A 21,831-nucleotide genomic window follows, 5' to 3' on the forward strand; every position below is an offset into this window, starting at 1 on the left:
GCCTGGTGCAGGCAGCTGGGAATGGGTGTGGGGTATGGCCCCATCAGTCCTTGGTTGAACTGGGTGCCCCTTGTAGGCAAGGGTCTGGGGGTGGGCCCAGGGAGGGCACTGGAAGACATGTGATCAAAGCAGGAGCAAGGGGCATTTCCATGGAGGAGGGGCTGGGGCAGTCAGCTTCAAGGGGCTACTGGAGGTGACAGGGCAGGAACCCCTTTTTTGGATCTGATCTGTGGCCTTCATTCATCACTGGGGACCAGTGAGACTGAGAAGTGATGGCCCTTCACCACCCCCCCCCCCGTGATAGCCCAGTGTGGGGGCTGGGCTAGGGAACAGCCACCCTCCTGGGCAGAGGATCAGAGAGAGACAAGAGGCTCCTGATCAGGTGTTATGGATGAACTGTGCCCCTTGTGTCCCCACTCGTCTGTCAGTGTTGTACTGTGGGGGCTTGCGTGTTGCTGTGATGCTGGAAGCTAGGCCACCGGTATTTCAAATACCAGCAGTGTCACCCATGGTGGGCAGGTTTCAGTGGAACTTCCAGACTAAGATAAACTAGGGAGAAGGATCTGCCGGTCTACTTCTGAAAAAATTAAAACCAAAACCAAACCCAATGCTGTTGAGTCAATTCTGACTCATAGTGACCCTTATAGGACAGAATAGAACCGCCTCAGAGGGTTTCCAAGGAGTGGACTGGTGGATTTGAACTGCCAACATTTTGGTTAGCACCCAAATGCTTAACCACTGCACCACGAAAAAAAAAAAAAAGTGCACCACGAAGTCCCCTCCAAAAAAACTAGCCAATGAAAACCTTGTGAAAGCAGCGGGTCATTGGCTGATATAGTGCCAGAAGATGAGCCCATCAGGTTGGATGGTACTCAGAATACACTGGGGAAGAGCTGCCTCCTCAAAGTGGAGTTGACCTTAATGATGTGGATGAAATAAAGCTTTCCTGACCTTCATTTGCTATTGTGGCATGACTCAAAATGAGAAGAAATAGTTGCAAACATCCATTAATAACAGGAACATGGGATGAGGTATGAATCTAGGAATCTAGGAAAACTGGAAGTCATCAGAAATGAAATGGAACACATAAACATCGATATCTTAGGCGTTACTGAGCTGAAATGGACTGGTATTGGTCCTTTTGGATCAGACAATCATATGGTCTACTACGCCAAGAATGACAAATTGAAGAGGAATAGCGTCATATTCATCGTCAAAAAGAACGTTTCAAGATCTATCCTGAAGTACAGCGCTGTCAGTGATAGGATAATATCCATATACCTACAAGGAAGACCAGTTCATACTACTAGTACTCAGATTTACACACCAACCACTAAGTCCAAAGATGAATTGACGATTTCTACCAACTTCTACTGTCTGAAATTGATCAAACACAAAATCAAGATGCATTGATAATCACTGGTGATTGGAATATGAAAGTCGGAAACAAAGAAGGATCAGTAGTTGGAAAATATTGCCTTGATGATAGAAATGACGTTGGATATCACCTGATAGAACTTTGAAAGACTAATAACTTATTCATTACAAATACCTTTTTTCAACAACATAAATGGCAACCATACATGTGTACCTTGCCAGATGGAATACACAGGAGTCAAATTGACTATATCTATGGAAGGAGACAATGGAAAAGCTCAATGTCATCAGTCAGAACAAGGCCAGGGGCTGAATGAGGAGCAGACCATCAATTGCTCATATTCAAGTTCAAGCTGATGCTGAAAAAAGTTAGAGCAAGTCCATGACAGCCAAAATACCATCTTGAGTATATCGCACCTGAATTTAGAGACCACCTTAAGAATAAATTTGATGCATTTAACACTAATGACCGAAGATCAGACGAGTCGTGGGATGACATCAAGGACATCATACATGAAGAAGCCATTAAAAAGACAGGAAAAAAAAAAGACCAAAATGGATGTCAGAAAAGACTCTGAAACTTGCTCTTGAACGTAGAGTAGCTAAAGTGAATGGAAGGAACAACGAAGTAAAAGAGCTGAACAGAAGATTTCACAAGGGCAGCTCAAGAAGACAAAGCAAACTATTATAATGAAATGTGCAGAGACCTGATGTTAGAAAACTAAAAGGGAAGAACACACTCAGCAGTTCTCAAGCTGAAAGAACTAAAGGAAAAGTCAAGCTCGAGTTGCGATACTGAAGGATTCTCTGGGGAAACATTGGACAACGCAGGAAGCATCAAAAGAAGATGGAAGGAATACACAGTCACCGCCAGAAAAACTGGTCATGGTTCGATTTCAGGAAGTACCATCTGATCACGAAATGATGATATTGAGGGAAGAAATCCAAGCTGCACTGAAGTCATGGGCGAAAAACAAGGCTCCAGGAACTGAATGAAATACCAACTGAGATGTTTCAACAAACTCATGCAGCACTTGGGAGCCCGGGTGGTGCAGTGGTTAAGAGCTCAGGCTATTAACCAAAAGGTTGACAGTTCAAATCTACTAGCTGCTCCTTCGAAACCCTTTGGGGCAGCTCTATGCTGTCCTATAGAGTCAACTATGAGTTGGACTCGACTCGATGGCAACAGTTTGTTTTAATGCAGTGGCAGAGGTGCTCACTCGTCTATGCCAAGATATTTGGAAGACAGCCACCTGGCCAACCAACTGGAAGAGATCCATATTTGTGTCCATTTCTAAGAAAGCTGATCCCACAGAATGCAGAAACTATTGGACATATCATTAATATCCCACACAAGTAAAACTTTGCTGAAGGTCATTGAAAAGTGGTTGCAACAGTACATCAATAGGGAACTGCCAGAAATTCAAGCTGGATTCAGAAGTGGACATGGAGCGAGGGATATCATTGCTGATGTCAGATGGATCCTGGCCGAAGCAGAGAACACCAGAAAGATGTTTACCTATATTTTATTGACTATGCAAAGGCATTTGACTGTGTGGATCATAACAAATTGTGGATAACATTGTGAAGAATGGGAGTTCCAAAACACTTCATTGTACTTATGAGGAACCTGTACATAGACCAAGAGGCAGTCGTTCAAACAGAACAAGGGGATACCGCATGTTTTAAAGTCAGGAAAGGTGCGCGTCAGGGTTGTATCCTTTCACCATACTTATTCAGTCTGTATGCTGAGCAAACAGTCCGAGAAGCTGGATTATATGAAGAAGAACAAGGCAACAGGATTGGAGGAAAACTCATTAATAACCTGCAATATGCAGATGTCACAACCTTGCTTGCTGAAGGGGAAGAGGACTTGAAGCACTCACTTACTGATGAAGATCAAGGACTACAGCCTTCAGTATGTATTACACCTCAACATAAAACAAAAATCCTCACAACCAGACCAATAACCAACATCATGACAAAAGGAGAAAATATTGAAGTTGTCAAGGATTTCATTTTACCTTAATCCACAATCAATGCCCATGGGAGCAGCAAATCAAACGATGTGTTGTGTTGGGCAAATCTGTTGCAAAAGACCTCTTTAAAGTATCGAACAACAAAGATGTCACTTTGAGGACTAAGGTGGGCCTGACCCAAGCAATGATATTTCAGTCGCCTCTTATGCATGTGAAAGCTGGACAAGGAATATAAGAAAGGCTGAAAAAGAATTGATGGCTTTGAATTATGGTGTTGGTGAAAAATGTTGAATATACTATGAACTGCCGGAAAAAGGAACAAGTCTCTCTTGAATCTCCTTAGAAGCAAGGATGGCGAGCCTACTTCTCAAGTTCTTTGGAGACGTTCCCAGGAGGGACCAGTCCCTGGAGAAGGAAATCATGCTTGGTAAGGTGGAGGGTCATCGAAAATGTGGAAGACCCTCAACGAGATGGACTGAAACGGTGACTGCAACAGTGGGCTCAAGCACGATCATGATTGTGAGGATGGCGTAGGGCCAGGCAGAGTTTTGCTTTGTTGTACACAGGGGTCGCTGTGAGTGGGAGCCAACCCAACAGCACCTAACAACAGCAACAAAACGTGTGTCGGAAAGGTGAAAAGACAACCTACAGACTGGGAGAAATTTTCGGGAACCGCGGATCCAGTAAGTGTCCCATATCCAAAATGTATATTAAACTTCTGCAACTTAACAAGGAAAAGACAAATAACTCAATCAAAAAACGTTCAAAGGACCTGAAAAGACCTTTCACCAAAGAGGATATTCAAATGGTCAACAAACACAGGAAGAGATGCTCAACGTCATTAACCATCAGGCAAGTGCAAATTAAAACTACAGTGAGATACCACTTCACTCACACTGGGGTGGCTAAGATTAAAAAAGAAAAACAAAAACAAAACGGGAAGTAACAAATGTTGACAGGGAAGTGGAAAAATTGGAAACCTTACCCACTGCTGGTGGGAATGCAAAATGGTACAGTTGCTGCGGAAAACAGTTTGCTGATTCCTTAAACCCGGCAATAACACTCCTCGGTGTACCCAGGACTTGGAGGCAGTGATGCAGACAGACACACATACATCGATGTGCATTGCACCACTATTCATAATAGTCAAAAGGTGGAAACAAAGTCAATGTCTATCAACAGATGAATGGATAAACACATCGTGGTATATACATACAGTAGAGTACTACTGAGCCATAATGAGAGGTGAATGAAGTCCTGATATGTGTTGCCACATGGATGAACCTTGAAAACACCATACTGAGTGAAATAAACCAATCTCAAAGGAACGAATATTGTATGCTCTTACTTATAAGAAATAATAAGAAAAGGCAAAAGTAGAGATTCCTAGTTTATGAGTGGCCGCTAGGGCAGGAGGGAGGTGGGAAGGGGAAGCCATTATTTAGGAAGCAGCGAGCCTCTGTGCACGGCGGTGGGAAATTTGGCAGTGACTGTGGATGACAGTCGTACGACATGATTAACGTAATTGGCATCACTAAATTGTACGCCTGAAAAACGCTGAATTGTCAAATGTTGTGTTACCTGTTTTTACAATTAAAATAAATCTACAGTCACGTGCTGCATAATGCCCGTGGCCCATGAGGTTATACATATATAGTATAGATTTTACCTTTCTCTGCATATAAAACACTTAAACACTTCCAAAACCCATAATGTTTTCATGAGTACGTGCCTTTGTTATTACGAACCATTGTATTTAACTCAAAATTTTAATATAATAGGCTTTATGGCATTCTGTTCTTAAATACGAATTGTCCGTAAGTCGGAGGTTTGTAACCTGGGGACTGCCTGTATATAATACGGTGTTTGAACAAAGTCCAAATCACGTAACGTCCTATTTCACAGAGTGTATCGTGGACGTTAAGGGACGCATGACTGTGTATGTGTTGGAGTCCTAACCCCTATACCTGTGGATGTGACCCAATTTGGGAAGAGGGTTTTCTTTGTTACCTTAATGAGGCAACATCGGTGCAGGGTCTGTCCTAAACCTAATCACTGCTGAGGGGTCTAAGGGGCAGCACAGACACAGGGACAGGGCGCGGACAGGGAGGACAGACCCCTTCTGAGGACGCGAGAGGCAGAGGAATCTACAGCCCAGCAGCCCCAAGGACTGCAGCTGCTAGAAGCTGAAATCGACCAAGAAGAGCTTTTCCTGAAAGCCACCCCCTGAATTCGGGCTCCAAGCCTCCAGGACTGTGAGGAAGTAGATGTCTGTCCTTTAAAGCCACTCACTGTGGTATTTCTGTTACAGCAGCACTAGGAGGCTAGGAAGCTATCTCAGGAGAGGGGAGAGGAAAGAGGCCCCTCCCCACAGCCCTCTGTATCTTTTCCTGGCTGATCCCTGGAGCCCTTTAGCCTTGGGTAGCCGGGGGCCCCAAGATTAGGGAAACTCCCAAGTCAGTGGTGAGCGAGCTCTGGGACAAGGGGGTTGGCTCAGAATAAGGGGGCCCAGGACTGTGGGGAAAGAGGCTGGGACAGGGAGACCCAGGACAATGAAACCTGGGAGTGTGGGGAGGAGGTGTCCCAGGACAGAGACAGGGCAGAGGGTCCCAGGGTGTGGGGAGGAGGTGCCCCAGACACCCGCTGACCTGAGACTGGACTGAGGGTTTGCTGCCTGGGGTGGGGCTCAGACCTCCTCAGCCATCTCACCCACTGCTCCGTGACCTGCTCCCCTAACCTGGGCTCTGGGTGGCAGGGTCTGTGGGGGAGCTCTGGGCGGCAGGGCCTGTGGGGGTGCTTTGGGTGGCAGGGTCCTGAGCAGGGGGCCCTCCTGAGGTGTCAAGGACCCCTCCGCTCACTCCTGTCTTAAAAAGCATCTCTGTGCCTGCAGTGACTCTTCAGTGTGGGGGAGCCCAGCGGATAGAGCCCCGAGGGATTATTATTTTTAACACTCTTTTTTTAGAGCAGTTTTAGGTTTACAGGAGGTCCGGAGAGCCGGATGAACCTCTCCCAGGACACTTCCTTCTGCTGTTTGGGTCCTGCTTCCTGTGGGGGTTTGTTACCACCAGGGAGCCACATGGATACATTGTTGCCAACTGCAGTCCACAGCCTTCACCCCAGGGCTCCCTCTCCCCTGGACACTCCTGTGAGCTGTGACCAATGCGGCCTGTCACGGGTCTGCCGTTACAGCGTCTGAAGAGTAGTGTCGCTGCCCCCAAAGCACGCGGGGCTCCCTGCTCATCCACCACCCGGCCCCCTGATGAGCACTGACCCGTCCGGTCTCTATAGTTCTGCCTTTTCTAGAATGTCCTGTAGCTGGAGGAGCCCTGGTGGCGCACTGGTTAAAGCACTTAGCTGCTAACCAAAAAGCCAGTTGTTCTAATCCACCAGCCGGTCTGAGGGAGAAAGATGTGGCCGTCGGCTTCAGGACTGATTTACGGCCTTGGAAACCCCGTGGGCAGTTCTCTGTTCCACAGCTCTGCTATGAGTTAGAATCAACTTGATGGCAGTGGGTTGTTTTTTTTTTTTTAAATAGTTCTGCTTTTCCAGAATGCCCTGTAGTTAGAGTCATTCAGCCTTTTCAGACTGACCCCCTAAAAATTTGAAGTGGGGAAGGGGCAGTACCCCGGGTCACAGAGGAGCTGCAGGATGGGATATTCCAGACCGGAAAGGCAGGGCAGAGGGGTTGTGCTCTTGGGGGGAATCTGGCCTGAAGCAGGGGAGGGGGGAGCTGGGTTTGCACCCAGGAGCAGGAGGGGCAGCCCAGCCAGGGCCCCAGGCCAAGTTTTCTTCCGGACCCCCAGAACCCCCCTACTCCCTCTGTAAAGACTCTGGCTCTGCTCACCCTGAGCTCAGAGAGCCCAGGCACCCAAGTGATGAGCCCATGCCAAGGCAGGGGCAAGTGGTGGGGGGCTGGAGGCGCCAGAGGGTTAAATGAGCACAAATGGCTGAGAAGACATTCCCTAGAACCAGGGAGCCCCCAAAGGGCAGGGACTCCACTGGCCTGTCGTGAGGCTGCCACCTTGCCCCATTCATTCCAGATTCATGGAGCAGTTAGTGAGGCTCGAGCTGGGCCCCTCTAAGGCCCTGGACCTAATTTTGTACTGGTCATTTCTTGTTCTTCTATGTAAACGGCCCCCTCCCACCCAGAAGCTTGGGTCTGCCCGCCCTCCCCACCTCCCCTTCCTAGGGAAAGAGACCCACCCGGCCTCTTTCACAAGCTGGCTCTGTCCACTGGGTCCCTGCAGGGCCCAGCCTCTGTAGTCCTGAGCCCTCTTCCACCTCAAGGCTGACCTCTGTTCTGGTCTCTCCTGCCTGGAAGACAGCAACACTAGGCCATCAGGCTGGCCCTCCTCGGCACCCCTCCTCGGCACCCTGGCCCTTGACCACACTCCCTGTCCACACCACCCCTCCTGCTGGCTTTGCCCCCATGCCACTGGGCTCTGGGGCCTTCAGTGTCCCTGTCCCACACTTGTCCTGTGCCGGCAGAGCCTGGCCTTGTCTCCTCGGGCTGACAATCCACTAGAAGGCCACCCTCTGGCCAGGGAAGCCCAGGGGCCTGGCCAGCTGCACTCCACACCTCATTCACCTTCTCTTGGGGCTCAGGGCTCACCTCTCCACCTGTCTGTCCAGGCCCCGTGCCCCCTCCTGCACAGGCACCCCCCGCCCCAAACTGGCCTTGGGCAAGAGGACAATGTAGGCATCATGGATACCCAGGGCCTGGACAAACTCCATAAACTTCTCTCCCAGCTCCAAATCTAGCACCTTCCTCCGCCCTGGGGCCCAGGTGGTGGGGGGAGCCCAACGGCCAGGACCCTCACTGCCCCCACCCCCCAGCCCCACTTCCTGCCACGGTGGGACTGGGCGGGGTGGGGTAGGGTCAGGGCCTCAGGGGCCTGTGGCCTGGATGTACCAGGGGCGCCTGGGCTGCCTGTGGTAGCCAAGGTGCCTCCTGGCCACCCAGGGCAGGTGCCTGCGATAAGCACTGATGGGACTGAGGAAGGGTAGGGGCTAGGACAGATTTAGGAAGGGACAATGCCCGCACCCCCCCATCTGGGGCCGTCCTGGCAACCGTGGATCTGTCTCCCCAGGGAGCCCCACTGCCTGGCGCCTAAGTGGGAGCCTGAGGTCATTGCACACATCCAGAATGGGGGCCTGTCCTCTTCCTGAAGGCTCTCTTCCAGGCCAGGACTTCCCCTCCCCCTGGAACCATAGGGACTGGCTGTGGGCAGAGCTGGGACGACTTGGGAACCCCCCTCAGGGCCCCTCCTCCTGGCAGCTCGGAGCCCCTCTCACCCAGCCCCAGAGCCCCTACTGGGTCTGCCCCACTGACACTGGCAGAAGCTGGAGGCCACCAGACCAAGGAGTCCCTCCAAGCCTCAGTTTCCCCATGTACACTGAGGAATGAAGATACTCCCACCTCGCAGAAACTCATGGGACAGAGTGTATGGCCCCAGGCAGGGCCGGAGTGTGCCTGGGCCCACTGGATGCCTCCTCCCTCCTTTCCGGGCTAGACTGGGCCTAGGCTGCTCCTCACTGCTCCACCCCTCCAGGTGCCTCCTCACCCTTTCTTCCCGCCAGGCTAGGCCAGAGACATCTTGTGGGTCTGGCCCTCACATGGCTGAAGTCCCCAGAGCCCCCTGAGCCTGGGTCTGCCTCGAGTACCCAACAGGGTGAGGCCCACTCACAGGGGTCTCAGGGGCCACATTCTGGGGTGGAGGAGGCACAAAGTCCTGAGGAGTGGCTGGCCTGCAGGGGTGGGCAGAGAGACAGGTAAAGGGCCAGCCTCCGTACCCCTATTTATGAATTCGCCTGCCAGCTGCCCGCACCCCCCCAACAAATGACTCAGCTTTCACCAAATCCAAGAAGGACAGACAGAGGGACACACAAATAGCTGGGGAGGACATGGGTGTGGAGGTGCAGGGGGGCTGGGGGGAGGGCAGGGGCGGAGCCCTCCTGGGATCCCACCCAGCACAGGGCAGGGGCATGTTTTCCCACCTGTCCACCTGCCTGGGTCTCCTGAGTCCCAGACCAGGCAGGGGGTGGGGAGGAAATGGAGGTGGGGGTGCTGGGGGGCTGCTGAGGCTGCCAGCTCCCAGGGAGGTCCCCAGCCTTACCCACATGCCCCTGGCTCTGTCCACGCTTATTCCCTCCTCCAAGGCCAGTGCCATCTATGCCCCACACTTATGGGGGGCTCCCTGACCCAGATCTGGGTGGGATTGAAGCAGGCCCTCAGGCCCCCAGCCAAGGGTCCACTTTGAGCCCAGCCCTGTGGGGGCCTGAAACTCACCCCCACCCATCCCTGGTCCAGGTGTGCACAGCGTCTGCCCTTGCCCTGGCCTGGCCTGGAAGACACTGATCTGTTTCCTGTCCCCGGAAGGTGGTGGTGAGCAGGGGAGGAATTGTGCCCACAGGACAGAAGGGACAGAATGTCTGTGCTGACCCTGCCCACCTACAGGTGCAGCCTGGCCCGGGGGCCCTGCTCTGAACCCCCCTCCTCTGTCCAGACCTGGCAGCAGAAGGGGGTTGACAGGCCCCCACTGCCCAGCCTCAGCACAGCGGCTGCCCCTGAGCCCACGGAGACCTCTCCTTGCCTGCCTCCCCTCCAGCCCTCCCCAGCTGCTGGGACCCCCCAACACCCTGAAACAGGTCCCCATCAGTGGAGGCTTGTGTGTTGATGTGATGCTGGACAGGTTTCAGCAGAACTTCCAGATTAAGATAGACTAGGAAGAAAGGCCTGGCAATCTACCCCCTGAAGTCAGCCAATGAAAACCCTAGGAAGCATATTTCATCCTATTGTGTACAGAGCAGCCATTAGGGCTAGGATTAGGGTTAGGGTTAGGGTTAGGGCTAGGGTTAGGGTTAGGGCTAGGATTAGGGTTAGGGCTAGGGCTAGGGCTAGGGTTAGGGCTAGGATTAGGGTTAGGGCTAGGGCTAGGGTTAGGGCTAGGGCTAGGGCTAGGGTTAGGGCTAGGATTAGGGTTAGGGCTAGGGCTAGGGTTAGGGTTATGGCTAGGGTTAGGGTTAGGTCTAGGATTAGGGTTAGGGCTAGGATTAGGGTTAGGGCTAGGGCTAGGGTTAGGGCTAGGGTTAGGGCTAGGGCTAGGGCTAGGGCTAGGATTAGGGTTAGGGCTAGGGCTAGGGTTAGGGTTAGGGCCAGGGTTAGGGCCAGGGTTAGGGTTAGGGTTAGGTCTAGGATTAGGGTTAGGGCTATGATTAGGGTTAGGGCTAGGGCTAGGGTTAAGGCTAGGGTTAGGGTTAGGGTTAGGGTTAGGATTAGGGTGAAAGAGCGCAGTCCTGCTGGAATGGCAGACTGAATGTGCACAATCACTGGGAAATGACGTCTGTGACCTGGGTCTCTAGGCTCTCGGCCAGGCCCTGATGGAATGGAAAAACCTACCTCCGGCTCATCTGCACACATGCAAGGAGTAAACAAGACAGCTTTCTGCCCTCATTCCACACTGATGCCTCACTGATCAAGCAGTCCCTGCCAGCTTCCAAAAGAAACACAAAAGAGACAGTGTGTCCACAGAACAAAGGGGTGTGTGTGTGTATGTGTGTGTGTGTGTGTGAAAACGAGGAGTGTGGACACACTGTTTCAACCACCCTCTGCAGCTTGGCCTCCAGGGAAGGGAGGTGCAGCCCTCCACTGCAGCCCCTGCTCCCCAACCCGGTGCAGTGTGGCCGGATACCACCGGACAAGGGGTCATGCCCCAGTGGGCATGGAGTCCTCCTTGCACCCCCACTCTCCTGGGTGGCACAGTGGGCCTGTCAGCGTGTCGGGCGAGCTGTGGACCGTGGCCGGGCCAGGGAAGACACCCTGAGGACAGGCGGCCTGGGCTGGGCAGATTGGTGCTCTGGCCCCTGAACTGGCCACGGCATGGGAACGGCAGCCCTGTTTTGCTATGGTTTCCCCTGGCCAGATCCCTCTCCTGGCCCCAGGCTGGCTCCCTCACAAAGCCCTTTTAGTGGTCGAGCCTGTATCTGGGTGGCTGTGGTGCCCTGGAACCCTGGGACCGGGCAGGATGTGACCACACTGAGATACTTGGGGTGTGGGGAGCCCCTGCCTCCCAGACTGGTGGTGAGGAGGGGTCTCTTCACCCCCCTTGGATTCTGTTTGCTCACCTCAAGGTAAAGCACCTGGTTCATCATTCAGGGCCCTGCAGCCACCGTTCAGTGTGTGGGCAGAGCCCCTCGCATGCACACTGGCTCACCAGCTGATCAGAGACTCATGTGGGTTTCGGGAGCCTGAGCTTCCCAAGAAGGTGGTGGCTCAAGTGGGTCTTGGGAGCTGTCATGGATTGAATTGTGTCCCCCCCCCCCAAAACATGTGTCAACTTGGTTAGGCCTTGATCCCCAATATCGTGTGGGTGTCCTCCATTTTGTGATTGTAATTTTATGTTAAAGAGGATGAGGGTGGGATTGTAACACCCTTCCTAAGGTCCCATTCCTGATCCAACGTGATGAGGGTGGGATTGTAACACCCTTCCTAAGGTCCCATTACTGATCCAACGTGATGAGGGTGGGATTGTAACACCCTTCCTAAGGTCCCAGTCCTCATCCAACGTGAAGGGAGTTTCCCTGGAGTGTGGCCCGCACCACCTTTTATCTTACAAGAGATAAAAGGAAAGGGAAGCAGGCAGAGAGTTGGGGACCTCATACACCAAGAAAGTAGTGCAGGAGAAGAGCGCGTCCTTTGGACCCAGGGACACTGTGCTGAGAAGCTTCCAGTCCAGGGAAGATTGATGACAAGGACCTTCCTCTAGAGCTGACAGACAGAGAAAGCCTTCCCCTGGAGCTGACGCCCTGAATTTGGACTTGTAGCCTACCAGGCTGTGAGAGAATAAATTTCTCCTGTTAAAGCCGTCCACTCGTGGTATTGCTGTTAGAGCAGTACTAGATGACTGAGACGGGGGACGGCAGGGTTGGAGGTTCAAGACCCAAGACGGGAGGTGACAAAGATAGGGGAGTCAGGACCCAGGAGGGGGTGTGGCAGGGTTGGGGGTTCCAAGAAGGGGTTCTAGCTCTGTGCCTACAGGGGAGTCCCCATATCAACACAGTCTAGCCCCTTCCAGAAAACAAGTGGGGTACGCTCTGGAAAACCACAGGCGCTGGTCCCGGGCCAGCAGGCCTAGATGGTGATGGGAGGGGCTGCTTGGGGCTGGAATAAAGCGACTCCATCTGCACACAGTGGGGCCCAAGGGTGCCAGGGGCGCTCTCAGGAGCCAACTCAGCTATCAGTCTTCCTCCTGCTCCCACCCCAGGACATCCTGGCCCAGAGCCCCTACCCCACCCCCAAGACCAACATTGCTGGCAGTGCCTTACTGGTCACACTGTCCCTCAAAGTCCTGTCCCCACAAGGCCTGAGACAGTGACAGGGGGGCTGTATGCCCTACCAAACCCCCCTTTCCTCAGTGCCCCAGGGGGAGCGACCCTAGACAAGCCCCCACCTGGCCCCCACCTCTGTGGAGGCCTGTGTACCCTCTCCTGGGGTTTCTGCCCTGAGGCCTTGGCCCCTGCCTCTCCACCCTCCCCCCCGCCAGGGCCTTAGATGGCTCAGGGACTGGATACCCGGTCAAGGGTGTGAAGGGCAGTGTGGGGAGGTGTGGGGACACTGGTGGCCTGGGGCTGGACCTGCCTTCACCCAGCCCGGGCCACACTTCCATTTATGGACACAGCCGTGTGGGGCTGATGCACGCCTCCTTTGCTTTTGGGACCTATTGCCTCCACTGTCCCAGCGCCGAAGGCAGCGGCTCTGTCTGTGACAGCTTCCTGGGCACACGAGAGGAAGCGGGTCTACCTGGCTGCTCCAGGCTCATCCACAAGCCACAAGAAGAAGCCAAGATGCTGTGTAAGACTCAGGGCTGCCAGGCCCCGCCACCCTCTGCAGACTCTCCCCACAGGGTGGTCCCGACAGGTGGCCTCCTCCTGACCTAGGCTGCAGGTCGCACCTGCCCACATGCCCTTTGAACCTGCTGGTTCTCACATTATTAATTGAATAAGTCTTCAGCACGTACGTATTCTGTATTTGTATGAAAGTCACGTTTTTAAGTTTTCACACAGTAACACTGATATTAGCCAGGCCTGGGCGGGGGGGGTGGGTGCCAAGGCCAAGGTGAGGAAAACAGTGATGACAAAGGCCACTCAACAAGGAGACCAGATAGTCCTTAGCACATAGATTTATTCAAGGGGTGAGAAGGAGCCGGTCTGAGGCTGACCTCGGGCAGGGGGCCCGGGCAGTGGGGGGGTCGAGCTGAGGAACCTTGGCCTTCAATCGAGGCAGTTCGTCGAGGCCTCTGGGCAGTGGTGGAGGTTCAGGCAGCAGCAGAAATGCATGGAGGGAAGCAGCCAAGATGCAATTCAGAGAGTGGCCAGGAAGAGAAGACCCAGCCCAGTCCCCTCCTGCTTCTGGGGGGCCATGCAGCCCAGGACCTGGCCCTCCAGCTGTCCTAGGCCCCTGGCAGAAAGGCTGGGGGTTCCCTTCAAGGGAGGAGATGGTTGGGGGACAGAGGAGGAAGAGGAGGGAGACAGTGGGGGAAAGGCTGAGAGAAAGGGCTCATTAGAGGGGCGCCCCTACCCCAGACAGGGACAGTGAAGATAGGCACAGAGCCTCCTCAGCCCCTCAGCCTTGGAGAGCCGAGGGTGCAACGGATGGCCCTCTGGGGCTCCTGTCCAGGCCAGGCCACCTGAGGCCCAGGGCATCTTCTGGGATAAGTCCAAGTTCCTTGTGAGCAAGGCTGGAGGGAGGGGGAGGTGGCCCAAGACAAGGGGACCAGGGGAGGAGGGAGGTAGGCCAGGAAAGGGGGACTGGGAGAGGAGGGAGGTGGCCCAGGACAGGGGGACTGGGAGAGGAGAGAAGTGGCCCAGGAAAGGGGGACCCACGGTATGGAATGGAGGTCACCCAGGACAGGGAACCTGAGGGAGAGTGTAAGAGGTGACCCTGGACAGAGTACCTGGGTGGGGGGAGGTGGCCCAGAAAGGGGGACCTGAGGCATAGGGAGGAGGTAGCCTTGGATAGGGAGACCCGTGGGAGGCGGGAGGAGGTGACCCAGGATAGGGGGACCAGAGCGTGGGGAGGAGGTGGCCCTAAATGGGGGACCCAAGAGGTGGGCAGAGACCATGACCCCTCCCCATCCGACAGGCTCAGATGAGCCCCTGGGGGGCACTGGGGGCCCAGCTTTCCCGAATCTCACTAGGACTCTTGGGGTGGACAGCACCCATCCCAGCCCCAAGCAGCTCCCAGAGTGCCCCTGGGGCCAGACCCGAGGCGTGCACCCTGCTGCTCTCCCCTCTCCTCCCCTGCAGGGAAGCAGACAGCCTGTGTCCCCTCCCATGACCCCCGTTTACTGTCATGTGTGATGAAGGCAACGTGGCGGTCTGTCAGGCCCAAAGACTTGATGAAGTTCAGGAACTTGCCCCTCAGCTCTGGGTCCAGCTGGCTGTCCCTTGCTGGGCAGGAGGAGTCGGGCAGTAAGCATACATCCCTTCTCCCCTGACCGGCCATCTGGGCCTTCCCCTCCTCTCCCTCCTACCCCACCCTGGGCAGCCCCCAGACTTAGCTCTCCTCCTTCGGGGACATTTCTCAGTTGGGGTCCCCTCCCTGAGGTGGGGTGGTGGGCATGTTGAAAGGGGCTATGGACGTACCGTACAGGGAGGCCCTGACTCCCTCCTTTGTGGCCAGGATGCTGGTGTGCAGAACCAAGGCAAACCTTTGGTAGTCCGTCTTCACCACCCTCATCTCATATCTCTTCAGCCCTAATCCTGTGGAGGGTTTAGCAGTCAGATTTGAACCTTCCAGAGCCTTCCAGAACCTTCTGAAAGCTTCCATAAGAAGGCCATGGCACCTTCTGGCCTTTCTCCAGAGCGAAGGGGACTATGAATGGCCCCATCTCCAGGCTTGGAGGTGTGTGTCAGGCTGGGGGCTGCAGCACCTCACCTCTGAAGCTGTCCAGGGTGAACTGGCCGGGCTTGTCCTGCTGGACAAGGTTTCTGATCCAGTGGTCACAGCTGTTGTTCCTTCGAGGACACAGGTGGGGAGAGGAAGGGGCTTGTGGGAGAGAGCTGTGCCGAGGGCGTGAAGGCTGGACCCCCACGTGTGTGCACACACAGACACACACACTTGTTGCTCACACATGTGCATATGTCCACAATTCATACATCCATGGACACACTGAAATATATGCACACACATGCTCACAGTGCACCGCACTCACGTACGTGCACACATGTGCATACATGCACACACTCAAACACGCGTATATGTGTACACTGCACACACATGCATACACACCACCCTTAGGCCCCGAGCATGGAGACAGCCACACTGGTCGGTGGATCTGCCCCTGTGGGAGAGGCAGGGTGCGGCCTCTGTGCTCGGGGCAGCAGGCGCCCAGCAGGAGGCCCTCGAGGCCTCACCTTTTCAGGAATGAGGACACTCTGAAGCTGTGATTTTTCAGCAGCTCAAAGGTGTTCACGTAATAGCTGATGGGCTCTCTCTGCTTGGAGCTGTTCTCCGTCTCAGCCAGCACATACCAACGCCCCTGGAACTACAGAATGGCAATGCTGGAGCCGTCTGGCCCCGGGGGGCCCCTCTCCAGTACTCAGGCTGGGAGGGGCTGAGTGTGAGCTCCTCTGCTGCACCCGCCTGGGCAGGGTCGAGGCATGAGGCCCCAGGGCGCCCTGTCTGACAGGCCCCAGCCCAGGCCAGGCTTGCCTCCTGCCTGAGCGGACAGTAGCCCTCGAGTTGGCCCCAGGCCTCACCTGCTCCTCCTGGAAGTCCAGCTGTACAGGGACCCTGAGCAGAACAGGGGCGGGGACCAGGACCAGGGTGGGGTGCTGGGCCCAGGTCTGCAGGGCCCCCAGCAGGGTGAGGCCCAGCCACAGGGGACCCAGGGGCATGGCTGGGCTGGACTGCTCTCAGCCCAGCAGGAGGTGACTGGGGCAGGCCTTTCAGAGGCCCTATTTATGGCCCCATCCCTGGCCAAAGGCTCTGGGGGTGGCTAGTTCATCTTCTGCCAGGTGATGAGGCAATCGCCGGCCACAAAGGGACCTGAGGAGGCTTTGCCCTTTTGCAGGGGAGATGGGGTGCCGGGGGTGCCAGGGGTGCCAGGGGAGGGCGGGGGTAGATCTCACCTGGGACCCCATCCAGCACACGTCAGGGGGTGGGTCTTCCTGCGCACCTACCTGCCTGGGGTCTCCAGGGTAGGGGGGAGGAAATAAAGGTGGGAGAGAGCTGCTGGGACCACCAGCTCCCAGGGAGGTCCTCAGGCCTCGCCCTCTGAATTCCCACATGTGCCCACTCCACCCGTCCCTATGCCTCCCCCCACGTCAGGTCTGGGTGGGATTGGAGCAGGCCCCCAGTGAAGATCCACTGCAGGGCCAGCTCAGCAGGGCCCTGGAATCTGCCCCCGCCTGTCCCTCGTGCGGGTAGGCACAGCCTCTTGCCACTGCCCCCGGCCTGGCCTGGGAGACACAGAGCAGATTCCTGTCCCCAGGCAGGCAGGGGTGGGGTAGGGGAGGGGACGTGCTCACAGGATGGAAGGGACAGAGTGTGCAGGAAGCCCAAGGGCACAGGCTCCCCCGCTTTCCCTCTCCCTGACCCCCATCCCCCCACAGGCCTTTCCCCTCTGGGCACCTGCAGGAGCTCTCGGCCCTGTGTCCAGGAGGGGCCGAGCAGAGGGGAATTGACCACTGTGGGGAGGACACAGACACCCCCTGGGCCGCGGCAGGGCCAGCGCTCTGAGAACTGGGCCGAGCTCCAGGTGGCTCTGGGCAGGAAACTCCATGCTGGCTGGACCTCCCTGGAAGAGGGCCAGCTGCTCAGGGTGGTGAGAGGGGGCATGGTTATTGTTCTTGCCTTCTCTTCCTGAAGCCGTCCTCTGCCCCGCCCCCCCAATGAGGAGGCAAAGCTTTCAACTCCCTGTAGTGGAGTGAATGGTGTCCCCCCAAAAGCTGTCCCTGTCCTAACTGCGGTACCTGTGAGCGTGACCTTGTTTGGAAAGAGGGTCTTTGTGGGTTCATCAGGTAAAGGGTATCGGGTTGGGCCCTAAACGAACAACTGCGGTCCTCATAAAACCGGGCGGGGAGACTGGAGGCCCAGAGACACAGGGTGGAGGCCGCGTGCAGAGGCTGGACCAGCAATGCAGCTTCAGCCGCTGTCTTTTCGTTGCAATCATGTTCGTTCCTTCTGTCTTTATTTGCCTGAGTCTTTACTTTATCTTCATTTCTCAAAGAAGCGCTTAAGGTATATCCGACACACAACAAAATGCTCACAATTTAACTGTACCGTTCGGTGAGTTTTGACAAGTGTACACACCTGAGCAAACACAACCCAAATCAAGACATAGAACATTCCAGCACTCTCAGCTGGTGGCCTGAGCCGCAAGCTCTCTGGGCTGCCCCTGCTGCGTCCAGCTGCTCTTGCTTTCCCCAGGGGCAGTGGCCCAGCCCCAGGACACTGACACACAGGCATGGGGTCCTACAGCATCCTGAGACCCTGCGACCCATGTTCTAGGCCTCTCCAGGCTGCCCTTCCTGGGGGAGGAGGGCTGTTCCCCTTGCCCCGCCCTCACCAGGGCCCTCAAGGGCTGTCCTGTGTACACACATGCAAAAGATGCCTAGTTCTCTGTCCATATCGTCTTTCAGGTTCCCACATCCTGGACTCAGCCCACCGCCAACCCATGGCCACCGGCAAGGCCAGCTCAGGGCTCTCACTGGCCGGGGACCCTGGAGGAAGGGTGGAACAGCCTGATGTCATGACTACGAGAGGAGATGCCACCCAGTGGGGCACTGTGTTGTGCCAGCCACACATGGCTGCAGAGTGACTGGGAGTGGGGGCGAGAAGTGGGGAATCTGTCCCCATCTGAACAGGCGAGGGTGGCCTGGAGGCTCAAAAGTTGGTACCCAAGAGAGGGCTCAGGCAGGCTGCTGGAGTGTCCTGGGCAGTGGGCCAGCAGGCCAGCTGTGGCAACACTCAGGCAGGGGGCCGGGCCTGTGCCCGCTGACCCCCACAGCCAGCTCCTGATATCTGGGTCACTGAGTTGGCAACCCCAACCTTGGCCCCCCTGCTGAGGACATTAACCGTCTGCAGCACCTAGGGACTCATGCCAATTCCAACCAGCTCGAAAACACTTGTGTTTAGGCAACGTGATAAGTGGCCGACAGAAGCAGGAGGCAGGAAACCTAGAAAGGAGGAGGTAAAGTTCTCATTGTTTCAGAAAATATCTACAAAACCCCTGCCTTAGTCATCTAGTGCTGCAGTAAATGAAATACCGCAAGTGGATGGCTTTAACAAAAAAGAAATTTATTCTCTCACACTTTAGGAGGCTAGAAGTCTGAATTCAGTGTGTCAGCTCCAGGAGAAGCCTTTCTCTCTCTGTTAGCTCTTGGGTAAGGTCCTTGTCATCAATCTTCCCCTGGTCTAGGAGCTTCTCAGTGCAAGGACCCCAAGTCCAAAGATGTGCACGCTCCTGGCTCTTCTCCCTTGGGGGTAATGAGGTCCCCTGTCTCTCTGCTCGCTTCTCTCTTTTATATCTCAAAATAGATTGACTCAAGGTACAACCTAATCTTGTAGACTGAGTTCTGTCTTGTTAACATAACTGTTGCTAATCCTACCTCGTTAACCTCATAGAGGTAGGATTTACAACACAAAGGAAAACCACACCAGAAGACAAAATGGAGGACAATCATACATACAGTCCTGGGAATCATGGCCTACCAAACGGACAGACGTAGTTTTGGGGACACAATTCAATCCATGACAACCTCATTTCTATGGAACAAGAAAGTTCACAACGGAGGCCACTTCTGCTCCAGGCTACGATGGAGCAGCGAGAACTGGGCTCGCCCTTCTGCCATAAACAAGAGGAAACTGGACAAAGAGAGAAGGGATCCAACCAGGGGAGTCCTTTGCCCCGATTCCCACCTGGGGACACTTCCCTGACCCAGGGAAAAGGAACCCAAGCCAAGCCCAGTGGCCTCGCTGAGTAAAGATGAATCGTGTCAGCCAAAAAGATGTTGAAGTCCTGACCTCTGGCACCTGTGAACCTTACTGTCATGGATTGAATTATGTCCCCCCCAAAATGTGTGTATCAACTTGGTTAGGCCATGATTCCTAGTATTGTGTGGTTCTCCTCCATTTTGTGATTGTAATTTTATGTTGAGAGGGTTAGCATGGGACTGTAACACCACCCTTACTCAGGTCACCTCCCTGATCCAAGGTAAAGGGAGTTTCCCTGGGGTGTGGCCTGCACCACCTCTTATCTCTCAAGAGATAAAAGGAAAGGGAAGCAAGCGGGGAGTTGGGGACTTCATACCACCGAGAAAGCAGCACCAGGAGCAGAGCGCGTCCTTTGGACGTGGGGCCCCTGCGCCTGAAAAGCTCCTCAACCAGGGGAAGCCTTCCTCCAGAGCCACCAGAGAGAGAAAGCCTTCCCCTGGAGCTGACACCCTGAACTTGGACTTCTAGCCTACTAGACTGTGACGAAATAAATTTCTCTTTGTTAAAGCCATCCACTTGTGGTATTTCTGTTACGGCAGCACGAGATGACCAAGACACTTACCTTATCGGGGAGTAGGGCCTTTGAAGATGTAATTAGTTCACATGAGGTCACACTGGAGTGGGGTGGCCCTGATCCCACCTGAGTGGTGTACTATAAAAGAGATGAGACACAGGCAGAGAGGATGCGTCTACAAGCCAGGGTATGCCTGGGGCCACCAGCAGCTGGAAGAGGAGGGGAGGGCCCTCCCCAGAGCCTTTGGAGGTAGTATGGTCCTGCTCACACTTGAATTTCAGACTCCCAGCCTCCCGCCTGGGAAAGGATAAATGTCTGTTCATACAGACATCCATCTCGTGGTGTTTTGTGCAGTAGCCACAGGACACAAAGACGGGGGACCAGGAGCTCTGTCTGGGGCCTCTGAGTCTGAAAGGCCCACATACACACCCACTGACCCTGGGGCTGTGAGCGGAGCTGGCTCATAGAGCCTGGGACCCCCAGGAGTTAGTGGAGAGGGGGTGAGACCCCAGGACTGGCCCTGGGCTAGTGGGGCTCAGCCAGGGGAGGAAGGGGAAGCTAGCAGGGACCCCGCCCTTGGCTACCCCGAAGCCATATCGTGGGACACTTGGGGAGGGGGGAGCGTCGCTTTACAGCACACAACTAAATGCCCCGCCAGGGGGCTTCCAAGAACAAAGAACCGACCGCCCCAAAGATACGCTAGGCTCCCCCACTTGCACAAGATGAAACCCCGCAGCTTTGCAGCTGGCTCTTTTTTAAAAGACAGACTACTTTTTTAGAACGTTTCAGGTTTACAGAAGAATTGCACAGGAAGTACAGGGCTCCCCTGCCTGCCCTGCACACTGTTCGTCCTGCTGTTTCCCTCCTGCCTTCCTTTGGGGGGTTGTTACCACCCAGGACCCACATGGATACATTGTTGCTAACTGCAGTTCACAGCCTTCACCTCAGGGCTCCCTCTCTGCCTGGACACACCTATGAGCTGTGACAAATGCAGCCTGTCACCTGTCCACCATTACAGTGTCTGAACAGTAGTGTCGCTGCCCCCAAAACACGCTGGGCTCCTCTGCTCATCCACCACCCGGCCCCCCCCCGAAAAGCATGTCCCAGACGCAGGGATGTTGCTGGGACCACAGCCAGCCTGGGGGGTCTTTGGGGGAGGGTCCCTTGTTCACTGCAGTACCTGGAAGTCAGGTGGACAGGGGAACAGAAGGGATGAGGGCACGGGCTCCTGGTATCAGCCACCCATCCCCACAGCCACTGCTCCGCCCCCCACACTGGCTGACCCTGCTCTGTGGGGAGGCAGGGCTGTCCCACAAAGGCTCAGATAGTGACCAGAAGACTCTGCCCACCAGCTGCCGTGAGGCCTGAGGGCGTGCCCGACTCAGGGTGGGGGACAGCAGACAGCAGGAGCCCCTCACCCCACCCCACTCCCTGCCTCTGTTTCCATCTGGGGGCCTTGGGCTTGGAGCCTGCGCAGCCAGCATTCCTGGACCTGCCCTACCTGGCCTGAGCAACTCATGGGCCCCTTGTAGCGCCTCCCCTGCAGTGTGGGTAGAGGGAGGGGCGGCTCAGGCAAGAAGCAGGGCCACCCTAGGAGTGAGCAAGGGAGACAAGGCTCGTTAAGGGGCTGTTTATGGGGGCAGGGGGCACCCTGGAGGCACAATGGTGAAGCACTCAGCTACTAACTGAAGGTTGGCAGCCACTCCACGGGAGAAAGATGTGGCAGTCTGCTTCCCTAAAGATTACAGCCTCGGAAACCCTGTGGGGCAGTTCTACTCTGTCACATGGAGTCGCTGTGGGTCGGAATCGACTGAAGGGAGCCAGGCAAGGAAATCACCCCTGCTCAGCATCTCCTATCTCCCCAGCCAGGGGCTAGGACTGGGCCCCACTCAGCAGCCAGGAGACGCCACTGGGCTTTGCACAGAGGTGCCCAGGAGGGAAGATGCTCACGGGGGTGCTGAGGA

At 55.1% G+C, this 21,831-nt stretch overlaps 1 protein-coding gene across 3 annotated transcripts; it reads right to left on the reverse strand.

The window, feature by feature from the left end:
- Window positions 1–13,524: 13,524 nt before the first annotated feature.
- LOC126083194 (neutrophil gelatinase-associated lipocalin-like) lies at window positions 13,525–16,829 on the reverse strand. 3 transcript variants are annotated; one of them, XM_049896652.1, is made up of 6 exons: window positions 16,539–16,829; window positions 15,771–15,901; window positions 15,292–15,371; window positions 15,000–15,116; window positions 14,703–14,804; window positions 13,525–13,651 (listed from the first exon to the last, which is right to left on the reverse strand). In XM_049896652.1, exons 1-6 carry the CDS (start codon window positions 16,644–16,646, stop codon window positions 13,626–13,628), a joined length of 564 nt encoding a protein of 187 aa, XP_049752609.1. In that variant the 5' UTR covers window positions 16,647–16,829; the 3' UTR covers window positions 13,525–13,625. The 3 variants fall into 3 exon arrangements, with proteins under 3 accessions (XP_049752609.1, XP_049752607.1, XP_049752608.1); XM_049896650.1 differs by having other exon boundaries at window positions 16,488–16,826; XM_049896651.1 differs by lacking the exon at window positions 16,539–16,829 and adding an exon at window positions 16,116–16,441.
- Window positions 16,830–21,831: the final 5,002 nt, after the last annotated feature.

The sequence above is a fragment of the Elephas maximus genome, chromosome 9 (assembly GCF_024166365.1).
Source record: "Elephas maximus indicus isolate mEleMax1 chromosome 9, mEleMax1 primary haplotype, whole genome shotgun sequence".
NCBI lineage: Eukaryota > Metazoa > Chordata > Mammalia > Proboscidea > Elephantidae > Elephas > Elephas maximus.

Bases quoted from the DNA above. Each gene is read 5' to 3' on its own strand.
- LOC126083194 (XM_049896650.1), bottom strand. From the start codon at position 16,646: ATGTGGGAATTCAGAGGGCGAGGCCTGAGGACCTCCCTGGGAGCTGGT. The intron at 15,902-16,487 runs GTGAGATCTACC...GCCATTCTGTAG, and splicing joins TGTGCTGGATGGGGTCCCAG to TTCCAGGGGCGTTGGTATGT. The intron at 13,652-14,702 runs GTAAACGGGGGT...ACCACTGCCCAG, and splicing joins TGCCTTCATCACACATGACA to AGGCCTCGACGAACTGCCTC.